This window comes from Eschscholzia californica, unplaced genomic scaffold (assembly GCF_041429995.1).
Source record: "Eschscholzia californica isolate CP2 unplaced genomic scaffold, dmEscCali1.0.p SCAF_5, whole genome shotgun sequence".
Taxonomy (NCBI): domain Eukaryota; kingdom Viridiplantae; phylum Streptophyta; class Magnoliopsida; order Ranunculales; family Papaveraceae; genus Eschscholzia; species Eschscholzia californica.
Genome location: NW_028238472.1, coordinates 47,171,388 through 47,184,341, shown reverse-complemented (window position 1 = coordinate 47,184,341; position 12,954 = coordinate 47,171,388). Strand labels below are relative to the sequence as shown.

The window sequence follows — 12,954 nt, the reverse complement described above, 5'->3', positions numbered from 1 at the left end:
GAGGATAGTAGAGACTTATCGTGCTACTAAGGTACATATTTCGGACCCTACACCCATACTTCCATTTCAATGTATCTAGATCTAGACTATAGGATACTATTACGTCAAAACTTAGGGTATGCATATTTCCAAAATTAAATCATGAAACTTTTCATTCAAGATTTTTTTATGAGATAGTTAAAATATTACTTAAAACCTAATACCTTTTCACTAAAAAAAATTAATGAAGCATAAATTTTGACTTTGCATGGAATCATAATTTGCCCTAATAAATCTCATTAAAAAAAAGAACTTAAAATATTACTCCCATACAAACTTTTTTTTATTCAAAGAAGAGATTAGATTCCCCTAGGAAATTGTAAGAATCAACAAAACTTTTTTAGGGTTAAGATTGTACATCACTTATGGGTTCAACAATCTCCTTATCATCATCATCATCTTGTTCAAAGTAATCTTCACCATTGATTTGATCAAGAACAAGTACCAAAGCCATAGCAAAAGCAGCATCAAACCCAGGTTTTAAAGAGAGAGAGAAAACGTCTTTACCAAGAACTACATGAGCAGAGGCATCAACTTTTCTCTTTATCTCTCCTACAAGTTCTTTTGAATCTTGAGGTGATATATTGTAAAATTTGCAACATCTATGTGCAAATGAACCATCAATTTGGTATTCTTCAATTGGATTAAAAACTTCAACAGTCACACTTGATTTTCCAATAATTGATGATCTTCTCACACTAAAAATTGGTTTTGATCCTTCAATTTTCTCTCCTACATATCCTTCCCAACGTTGATGAAGACTTGGTCTCTGAAAAAACAAGTAAAACTCTGATTAATTCTTTGATTCAAGAAAACCCATTAATCTAAATCGGAATCAGATCTATACCCATTACTTAATTTTACAAATAACTAAAACCCATTAAATAAAATTTTGTGAATCGAGTTGCTCATGTACTGAAATCTAGAGAGAGAAAGTGTAGTTTTCTAGAGAGAGAGGGGAATTAGGTTACTGACCTTTCGTCGAACAGTTAGAAGACATTTTCCGGTAGCATCCATGAGAACGATTTCATCATTATGACGGATCTCAGGACCGTAATTATCAACTCGAAAAACAACTTCTCCTTTAGAATCATAAACAGCAAAACCATCTTCAGCGAAGAATACAGAAGTTTTTAGAACAGTAAGTTGAGTTTCTTCTTCATAAACAAAACCCTCATCTACAATAACACTTCGAGTTTGTTCCATTATAAATAAAAGCTTCAAATCTGAAGTTCAAGATTTTGATCTTTTTGTATTTTAAACCTTGAAATGATTGCTTAGGTTGAATATTTCTTGAGAGAGAAAGAGAGAGAGAAACGGAGTGAGAGTGTAAATTCTAGAGAGAGAGAGAGAGAGAGAGCAAATATCTTCTAAATTGATGCAAAACGATCTTTCATATTAATAGGCTGAGTGCTACGGGCACGGTAGCTTGACCGATGACTTGTAGAAAAAAAAAAACAATACTATAGTTTTGCCAATTGACATTATTCTATTTTCTTTCCAATAAAAAAAGACATTATTCTATTGGAGGGATGTTAGAGTGTCTCTTTTTAGAGCATCTCCAATGGCACGCTCTAAGAAACCCTCTAAAAGTCGTAGTTGTCAAGTGTCAGTGAAGATTCTCTTTCTTAGAGCATCTACAATGCAACACTCAATCTTCGAAACTCTGAATGCCATATATGATTTTTAAAGTTTTTTCTTAGAAACTCTCTTCAATGCAACATTCTATTTGAATTTCTAAGATGATGTGTCGAAGGTGGAATAGAGATATCTCAAGAAAACACTTTAGAAGTGTCCTCTTGAGATATTTTTAATCGTCCAACTCATCAATATTTCATTTTCAACCAATTGATTTTGAGTCTTCTATATTTTTTAAATAAATGATTATTTATTTACAAAAATAAGTATGCCACATAAGCAAAGAAGGTAAGTTTAGAGTTCCAGAGACACAAACAAAGTGAGAATCTCTATTTTCGTCACCTATGAGTGAGAATCTCAATTGGAACTTGATAAATAGGACGAATAGAGATTTTTTGATTTTTGCAGTCAGATGATCTTAAGTGGCAATACAAAGACACTCTAAATTATATTTTTTTGTCCAATGGAGATCTCTAAAACACTTCTACTTAATACACATGCCACTCTTAAATTCAATAGGAGAAAAGTAGTTAAAAATAATTTTTTTTATTAGTTTAAAGATTAAGAATGTGAGTGGGTCACACTTAGAAAACTCAAGAAGAAGACATTTTAATTTTAGAACGTCTCTGTTGAGACTCTCTGTAATAAATGCATCAACTTCAGAATAGAGTGTCTAAGAGCATCTCCAACGGAACACTCTAACAAACACTATAAATCCTAATTTCAAGTGTCAATAGAGATTCTCTTTCCTAAATGTCAATATAGAAACACTTTAATTTTTGTTAGTCTCCCATGGAGATCTCTAAAGTTTCTATACTTAAATACATGTCCCTCTTCAATCCAATAGACAAAAAGTAGTTGAAAAGTAAGGTTTTCTATTGGTTGGAAATTTAAAGTAACACTTAGAGAGTCTCAAGTAGACACTCTCATTTTAGAATTTCTCTCTCTAGACACTATATAGTAAATGTGTCCACCTCATATTAAAGTGTCTAAAAAAGTGTTCAATTGGATATGGTTTTTTAACAAAAACTCCAAAAAGTCATATATGGCACTCTAAGTGTTACAGATTGAGTGTCCCATTTGAGATGCTCTAACAATGTCACAGTGGAGAAATTTTTTAACAAAAAAACTACAAAGTCATATATGGCACTCTAAGTGTTAGAGTTTGAGTGTCACATATGACTTTTTGGAGTTTTTGTTAAAAAACCATCTCCAATGGAACACTTTGTTAACCACTCTAATATGAGATGGACATATTTATTATAGAGTGTCTAGAGAGAGAAACTCTAAAATGAGAGTGTCTACTTGAGACTCTCTAAGTGTTACTTTAAAATTTCAACCAATAGAAAACTTTACTTTTCAACGACTTTTTATCTTTTGGATTGAAGAGGGACATGTGTATTAAGTGTAGAGACTTTAGAGATCTCCATTGGAGACCAACAAAAATTAGAGTGTCTATATTAACATTTAGGAAAGAGAATCTCTATTGACACTTGACAATAAGAATTTATAGAGTGTTTGTTAGAGTGTCCCACTGGAGATGCTCTTATATTCAAAGAGAGTTTTTCGAAAAAAGTTTTTTTTGCTCAACTTACATTAGGGAGGTTTTCAAAAAACAAAATATAATTTGTCCAATTAGCATATAAAGAAGACTTCTAAAAAAAATATATACCATAAGTTTGCCCAATTGACATTATTCGGTGAGAAAAATGATATTTTGAAGGGAGTTTGGCTAAAAATCTGAAAATCAACATTATTACGTATTTTATGTTCTAGATCCCGAAATGTGTCATTTTCACATCCGAAACCTACTTTTCGGTCCCCTTGATTTATTGCAATAACTTTTTTTGACGGTTTTTTTTTCACATTAGAGTTGTACTTATTGCGTTGATTCCTTATTTTTCTTAATCTAAAATGCTCAAATAAATTTGTCCTTTTAGTCCCAACTTATCTCTTACTATTATTTTCTTACTTTACTATCACCCCCACCACCACCATAAATCACAAGTTTGTTATAACTCAGTTATGTGTCGGCAGTTTATATTCGTTAGTCACTAAATTTGATAAAACTAATTGAACTAAATATTTTCGCACGAATAAACCTAAGATGAGGATAGACCAATAGTAGTAGAAATGTGATGGGTAATTTGGTACCCAAGAAAATTAGGGTGATGCAACTAAGTTTTTTTTTGGTTAAGGAGTGATGCAACTAAGTTGATTTTGTGATTCTTTTGTACTATAAAGACTAGGGGATTTTTGAGGTTGTGATCATTTACATGGTTTCTTGTTTTGTCGCAAACATTTTACATGGGTTTAAAATGAAGAGAAATAACCCCACCAAGTTCAACAAAAAAAAGAAATAACCCCACCACCCCATGTTGAAGTTGTTGCAACTTTTAATTGGGAACTAAAATGTGTGTCCCATCACTTACCATTTATGTCCCGTATATTCTTTCCCTTGTGTGCACGTCAAAGAGGTTTCTAAAGGGGATATAAAAGGGATTTTCAATTTCACTCGGGTTGGTATAGAATTTGACCGACTTCATTGCCTATGGTTTAAATTTGATACATCGTACTTAGATTAAATATTTTGATAGCTTATACCTATTGATTCTACGGACAAAATTTTAAAGATTTGTTTTCAAAACAAAACAACAATTTTATGATTGTAAACGATTTTATCCAATAACGTTGTGGAAGTCATATAGTTTATTATCTTGAATTCCAAATTATAAAAGAACAGTTTAAATTAGTTAATTACTTTTGTTTAAGGTGATTTTAAGTGGTGGATTTTAAAATTCTGGGCTTTTCTCATCTTGACTTATTCCGATTTAAATTGCGTCCAATTGTTATTTTTATTTCTCTTTCAATCGGAATTCGAAGTTCATTTCTTTACTAGTTTTAGATTTTAATAATATTTCAATATTACCTTTGTGAGTCAGCCCTTACTTGCTTAGGTCTAAACTATATAGATCCGTGGACTTGCGATTATTTTATAACAAAATATGAGTTTATTGTAACTTATTATTTAGTCTACTTAAAATCCACATTAATAAACCACACCACCGACTTCACATTTTTCAAATCTTTCCTCTCTGTCTCATAATGGTTCCCACTTGATGAAAGATAGAGGGTTTGCCTGAAACCTAATCTACTCCTGGAAGCTCCCGAAAGGGTTCCACCTCCTTACGTCTCGGACTTTCATCGACTCACACCACGGATTGCCGCGGCAAAGAATAGAGAGACAAAGAGTGATTAGAAGAAAGATAGAGATAAACGAGCGGGGAGGACAAAAAGAATGGAGAAGGGAAAACGTAAGGGACATTAAAGAGGCTGGAGAGATAGGTGAGACTAAGTAGTAGTGGTAAAAAAGATGAAGATGGAAATATGGGGGTTCGTTATCGGAAAAGAAGAAAGATGTTTTGTCTCATAGAATTCGAGAATTTGCGACAGTAGTAGTGAAACCCTGTAGCATTTACCATGCTAAACAATGCACTTATTTAGAAAATGCTATATGACCCAACAAGGGTGCCCGAATATGACCCAAATTCGATGTGTATATTATACGCCACTCATTGTCCCTTGAAAATTTTTAGGGCTATTTGACAATAGGATCGACATTTTATTATTTTGCGAAGGATTCGTAAACTTAATATTGACCAAATTAAATTTTAACGCCGTTAAGTTCTAAACACCGTTAGTCTAAAATTTAACCTCTCTCTGCTTTCTCTTTTTAACAAACTATCGATTGAAGATTTTGTGTTATAACATTTTGGTATTATGAAACATGAGCAGTAAAGATATTTTAAAGACAAGGTCGGCTAGTCGATGAAATCAGAAGCTGCAACTCTTCCAGTGGTTTATTTGATTTTTGTCACCCCTTTCTGAATAAATGAATGTATCTATTTGTTTCATCATCTCAAGTTGGGTTTCTGTAATTTATATTGTTCTTAATTAGATTGGAGCAGTCGAAGTAGTACCCAAGCCCAAGGAGGCCTATTTGACAATGAGCTGATAATGATTTGTCTACTATTGATTATAAAATTTCATCAAAGAATTTTGGTAGCAACCCAACGTGATATAAACAAGGGTAGGTGGGTATATAGACCAAAATAATGTTCAAAAAAGGTTTATGATCCAATCTTCTCAAAATATAGATATTTAGTCCTTTTACATTATGAACATAAAAACCCTCACTTTCTAAACACATTACCGTCAATGTCCCACGCTCAAATTTGACGTGGAGATTTATTAGAAAAAATTGTGGAGATTTATTAGCAAAAAATATGGAGATTTATTAGAAAAAAATGGATAGAAACAAATCATAATTTCTCTCTCCTCTAAACAGATTTGGAAAGCAAATTTTCTCTTTCCTATTATCCGAATCAATCAGAAACAAAAATTCTAACCAAAACGAAACGTCATCACCACGGATATTTCCAAATCAATTTTCTCTCTCTTCTTTACAGATTTAGAAACCAAATCAATTTTCTCTTTCCTATTATCCGAATCAATCAGAAACAAAAATCCTAACCAAAACTACTGTAAAGTATGTATAATTTATTCACAAGTTTTTCTTGCATGGTTATTTTTCATCATAAAGAAGTTTGTTTCAACGTTATGGTGAGATTTTTGGTTGATTTTTATGGTTTTTTCTGTTGTGACATAGTTTCTGATGTTCAAAGCTTCGTCATAAATCAATTTTTAGAGATCTGTTTGATAAATTATGTCAATTTCTGTCTGGTATAACTTAAACTACTGTAAAGTATGTATAATTTATTCACAAGTATCCGTGTTTTACCACAGGATTCGGTAATTTTTGATAAATAACCAATGATAACAGCAAAAATTTAAAAGTTTTTAATTGATCAAACCTTGTAATTTCTGATAGTGGTCATTTATATGAAGGAATTTATATTGTATACTGATATACAATAAGTATGTTTTACAATGGGATTTAATGATGTACAACAAATTCTGATATACTAATGATAAAGTATAATTTTAAACGTTATATACCTAAACTGTAAATACGATATTATATATAATTTACAATAAATTATGCAAACTTTATGAAAAATAATGAAACATTTATCACAAATAATGAAATCATGTTTCCTTTCCATGTCTTTCAATATGAACATAGAATCGCATTTCAATGGTGACCATCCATGCACTATCCATTTGCAATCTTCAACAGGACACACAGCAGTAGCACGCTTAGAATCATTCTTTATGAATTTGAAATCATGCCCGGTGTTGATGTTATATTGCCTAAGAGCATATCGAAAAGCTTTTGCACCCCCAGGAAATAACTGTCCTAGTTCTGTAAATATCTTATCCCAACCATCTGATTTCAGTTTGATTTCCTTATCTTGATTTGATGATTCTGCCTGGAACTCCATCTATGATAACAAAGTGAGATAGATTAATTCAAATAAATTATATATACAAGTATATTATTTGCAGCAAATTATATGAACATTTCAATAAATTACATGTACTTTACAGAAAAGTACACAGGATTTACATAGGTAAATCAAAGATGTTCTAATAATGAAACGAGAACTGTTTTGATATTAAATCATACATAATGTTCCATAAATTACGTATGATTTACACAAAATAATACAATGTTAATGTTATTCGTGAAAAATTTGCAGAACCAGAACATATATCATGTTCTCAATTTGATAAACATCGCAGGGAAAAGTTTATATAATTTACGTTACATTATGGTAATTTATTCTAAAGTATATATAATGTTAATTCTGTTATGAGTAACCGTACGAAAGAATCACGTTTCATCAATCTGTACGGAAAAAAATCAGATCTGGAGAAAATTTGAATATCATACTTTGCATAAACTCCAAATCTATTGATAACTGATGTGACGATTGATTGCAAACAATAAGTAAACTCGATTTGTAAGATTTAGAAATGAAGTATTAATCTCATGAAGATCGTGATCATTAATACAACTTTAGAGAGAGAAAGACAATAATAACTTTCTTAATCTGAAACAGAGTCATCAAATAAGAAAATTGTTTACCTGATTAATAATTAAGATGATGATTTTTAATAGCTCTAATGATAATGAAACAAGTTAATGGAAGATTTTCAATCGAAACATAATCAGAAAACATAAAAATTTGATTTAAGTTTTACCTGAACTTAGAAACTCAGTTATCTGTTTTAATGGAGGATAGTTTCAGAAGATGAAGATGTAGAGAGAGAGAGAGAAAGATAGGACGAGAAGGTTTCGGTTACAAAGTTTTTTGTTTTAATGGAGAATGGTTTCAGAAGATGAAGATGTAGAGAGAGAGAAAGATAGGACGAGAAGGTTTCGGTTACAAATTTAAGGAAGATAATGATTTCTTTCTTCCTTTAGAGACGGTAATTGGGGAGAGAAACAGGGAGATAAATAAGGGAAACGAATATTGGTTGATTTGAGCTTAAATTAGATCTTATATATATGGAAGGTTAGTTTAGGTATTATAAATTATTTGGTATTCTAGGGATTTGTGTTTTCTCTCTAGATGACACCAAATGGACTAGATATCCATTTGTATCATTTTTTTGGTTTTGAAACCCTTTATAGGATTAGAGAGGACTAAAAGTCCTATTAGGGTACGTTTTTTGGATTATAAGCCCAAAAATTCTATAAAGAATATGATTTAAGAGAATCCCATTTTGGAGAAAATTCTATAAAGAAAAAGAAAGGGGTTATAGACGACTCCCTATTTGGTGGTTGAAGAAGATTACCAACAAATTTCGACATTACGGAGAAGCCCACAGTTAGGCTTTTCAGTTTATCTAATCACCGATGGTTAGCTGTTCATGTGGTGGAAGTCTAACACTTGTCCGATGCACTTAACTTAATTTCATTTAGTTGAGTTTAACTTAACCAAAACGTTCGTTACGTCAAACTTAATCGCCCTTAGGCTAGTCACTTAACTACTCAACATTGATACACGATTCCATTGTCAAATAATTAAAAATCAGATTTCTTTTACAAAATCCGGAACCTATCTGCCATCCCATCACAATATAATTCAAAATTTCGTTAGGTCTACCGCTATGCTGGAACGCTTTTGTACGCCCAGGTAGCATTAGGTTTTTTGTTGTTACGCCCTTCACGAGTTCACGTGTTGCCCTAAATTTTTCAAGTTAGAATAAAACGTCCAATCTACGTTGGAATATATCGGGAAGAATTTTCATGTGGCAGACACAGAGTACACAGTAAGCAAGCAAAGTGGGATCCACAAATTGCCTATGGAACTATTGACTTTGACCTTTTGTATTAAAACCCTAATTGTTATCTCATTTACTAGTTACAAAATAAATAGTAGTAAAATAGAAAATTGTACACATACATACAATCATATAAACCCTAGATATTTATATGACAATGATCTGTCAAATCATATGTGTACTTGATATTGACATTGTACATACTAGATATGTAGCAAGCTAGGAATTCTCATATAAAGAATTACAGTACAATATAATTCAACTAGCAGTAAGTTACAAAAACAACAAAACATTCTTGATTTTTAATGATGATTATCCTAGTATAACAGGTTAATATACATATTGCCTTGATGAATTATTTGTCGTCTAGGTTTTCGATAAATGTTCATACTTCTTTTTCTAAGGTGGGGGTATCAATGTTTTTTTTTTTTTTAATATATTTACCAACCACAAAAAACAAAAAATTCAATGGACCTTTTTTTCAGGTCGGGCATAATTTGTGAGGTTGGGCATGTGTTTTTTTTTGTTGAAATTATAAGGTTGGGTATGTGAGAAGTGAGTATAAATAAAGGGTTTTTGAGTTTATTCTCTCATCAGTAATGGGTACCTCTTTAGATTTATTATTTCTGATAAAAACATATAAGTTGTGTTTGACGTACGTGAAATAAATGTGACTACCAAAAGTTATTATTTTTCAATATGATTCCTAGTAGTTATTTCGTCTTACTTTATTATTTGATTTGGTCCGAATACGATTAGTAAAGATTGATTTCGTTTGTGTATTATTTAATTTATGATTTTATTATCGCATATCAAACACGTCCTTAGTAGTTTTGACAAAAATTCTAAATTGAAGGGATAAGCACAATTGTCAATTACAGGAGGATAAATTCAATTAATAATTAGTGTTGAGGTAGTAAACTCAAAAAACCAGTCCCTACTAACCAAATTTGTCGACTGTCTACGTCAAATTAAGTTTTGATTTTTCAAGATTACGAAAACTGAATGCATGTACTTGCATGGTAAGTAAGATGGTCAAATTTGGCGTACAAATAGACAGAGTTGATGTAAGGCTCCTTGTAAATAAAATATAAAGTAGTCTGAATTTGAATTATCTACAAAAAAAAAAAAAATTGACATATTTCAAATTTTTGTGTTTTGATATGTATATTTCAAATTATATACAAGTTAGATTAAAACCCTAGAAAAAGTCTAAAAGGGAACATACCAGCTCAGATACTTTTCAACATTGCTTTTGGAAGTTCCTCAATCCTTCTTACCATAAAAAGGAATAGGAGTTGTCCTTTCTCACATCAACTAAGATTTTCCTTTATTTTGTGATGTTGATGTTTGCCGTATATAAAAGGGCAACAACCAAAAAAATGCAAAATCTAGAAATCTACCGACAAGCTAATTTTCTCTCAGAATGTTCTTCAACTAAGAAACTAAATTCATAGGAATTGGTTTGCTCAACGTTTTGGACAAGTAAAAAAATTTCCGGAGTACTAAACTTAAAAGAGTTCAGTTGATTTTATAAATTTTTTGGATCAACGTTTTCTTCTGATACTTCACTTCATTCTCCATAGTCTCGGTGGAAATTTACATGGGAATTATGCCATAATTGACAAATTCTTCTGTCCTGCTATCAAAAAACTAAAATCTCATGTCATTATTTATGTTATTTTAGATTGATTATCAATAATATCAAAGTTAAAAAAAGTGGTTAAAAAATCCAAGAACCAAAATAATATTGTCAGCAGATTCTACAGAAAAGAGGGAAGTTTTATAGGCGCCCATAAGGGTTAAAGGCGCCTCATTCCTTCATAATTCCCCCTCAAATTTGCTTTGGCGGAGGCGCTTTTAACACTTACGGGGTCGCTTTAGAAATTTCTGGGTCTGACTAAGCTGACCTTCACCAAACACCCTATAGATCCCTTCCCTCCCACGCATCTAGTTGGGCTTAAAAAGATTTAGTGTGATCATGGGCTAGATTTGGACTTCAGCAGGAAAAGTAGGACCATTCTTGGGCTTAGGCAAGGTGAAATAGAGTAGATACGGCCCATGTAATCTGTTTCTCTTTTTTTTTTAACCTAGGAAGTTTAGAAGGTATACAGGCGCCTATCGTTTTCGTATAAGCACATCACTTCTAGGCACTCTTTGACTGTCCTTCAATTATTTCTCTAATCTTACAACACCCTAAGAACAATTTGTGTACGAAACTAACAAACGGAAACTTGAAGAATCTCATATAGGACACTCTAAAAGTCCTAATTGTCAAGTATCAGTGAAGATAGAGAGAGAAGAACGATCTGCACGAGAAAGAGGGAGAAAGGGAGAAAAGGATGAGAGAGGAATAGACACAAATATACTGACGAGAGGAGGGAAGCGCAAGTTTGGAAAGTATGAGTTAGAAATGAGGTTTCACATGTAAAAGGTGGTATAATTATTTAGATAATTTTCACACTTGAAATTTTTTTAATGCGGAAATTGATTTTTCTAACTTGATTTTCACGTGCAACAAACAGACCTGAGTGCCTTTCCACCACGCAAACCGCGTGCGCGTGGCGTGGGCGTTTAAGTCGCTTTAGTGGCACATTTTGTACTCCGAATCGTCGCTTTAGAGTATTTTTTATTTCAAATCTGAAATCTAACTGACAATAGATTAATGGGGAGCGGATCGGGAGAATCCAGCATTCAAATGATCTGAGGTGGTTAGGATCTGGGCAGACGTGACTATTGAAGATCCTGGACTAGGGGTGGGAAAAAGATCCGGAAGACCGCTATCTGACCCGTTCGACCGAGATAAAAAGTGTCCATGGACACCCGATGGTCATAACGGTCAGTGTCCGACCGGCCCGAAAGAATTGGCGGACGGTCACGGTCAAAATTCTATGTCGAAGGACCGACCGCTGACCGACCGGTACGAGTGACCGAATAGGTTGACCGACTAAACTGTCCTCATTTTTAGAAGTTGACCGTTGAATTTTATAGACATATGAATATATGATGATCGTTGGCTATAGTCATATAGTCCTCTGGAAGACCAAACATTAGTGCATGGCTTAATTATATCTTGTCAAATGATGATCCACTGTGTTTTTTCTTTTTTATATTTACTTTTGATTTCTTGGCTAAACATCTTCATTTGTAAGTAATTTTGTTTGTGGTAATAAAAATAAAGTTCTGAATTAAGTAAATTTATTGGAAAGTCCGGACCGAGACCGTCCGGTGTCCGACTGGACCGGTAAAATAAACGGTCTTGAACGGTCAATGGACAAAGAATTCTTGAGAGTGACCGTCCGAGTCCGCCCGAGTAAATAGGTGGTCACCAACAATTTATGTCCGAGTCGACCGGTTCGATGAAGTTAGAGTCCGATACCGACCGGTCCGGACCGATTCCCACCCCTGGACCTGGAGTCCATATATGAGCGCCTAGTCAGATGTAACTATGGGAAAACCAACAGTAAGTGTGCATGTGGGGTACATACACAGTAACATCTGTTCACTGCCTATATATATCAAATGAGTTCTACAAACAAGAGATATCAATATTGTAAGCATTTTAGAGCATTCATCACAAAATCATGAAAGTTCTCAGCAGTCATTTTGTCCGCCAGAACTTTGTATTACTTACTCAAAGTTTGACAGAGTTTTACAAACCAGACGTAACACCTAACTCGTAAAAGGTAACGTCGTTTTATCCTGAGAAGACTAAAATTACTCAACTCGGTGATTATTTGTTCTTCTGATATTACTATTCTTTTTCGTTATATCAACTTTTAGTTTTACAATGGAATTAAAAATCTTTATTTACAACATAATTTAAAGTCCGTGTTTAAACAAAATCTTTAGTATACCATAAAAAACAACATGACCACCACTTTGATTTTTCTCTCCTCCTTCACTCTCTCTTTCTTTCTCTATTTATTACGGCATAAGAGAAGGTTCCCATTATGGGAACAATATCTAGTTTGTAATCCTCCAAACATCTCCAAACCAGATCGGTGTTCCTTTACATAGCAT

At 32.8% G+C, this 12,954-nt stretch overlaps 1 protein-coding gene across 1 annotated transcript; it reads right to left on the bottom strand.

Moving 5' to 3' along the window:
* Positions 1-259: 259 nt before the first annotated feature.
* Positions 260-1,454, bottom strand: LOC147539876 (protein LURP-one-related 12-like). The gene is made up of 2 exons (XM_086644678.1): positions 1,015-1,454; positions 260-808 (listed from the first exon to the last, which is right to left on the bottom strand). The coding sequence occupies exons 1-2, from the start codon at positions 1,243-1,245 to the stop codon at positions 386-388; spliced, it is 654 nt and encodes a 217-aa protein (XP_086500804.1). The 5' UTR covers positions 1,246-1,454; the 3' UTR covers positions 260-385.
* Between the last annotated feature and the right edge of the window lie 11,500 nt (positions 1,455-12,954).

What these genes read in the sequence shown, in the direction of transcription:
- LOC147539876 (XM_086644678.1), bottom strand. Translation starts at nt 1,245, where the DNA reads ATGGAACAAACTCGAAGTGTTATTGTAGATGAGGGTTTTGTTTATGAA. An exon ending in TTCTAACTGTTCGACGAAAG is followed by an intron (nt 809 to 1,014) that starts GTCAGTAACCTA and finishes TTGTTTTTTCAG; the next exon opens with AGACCAAGTCTTCATCAACG.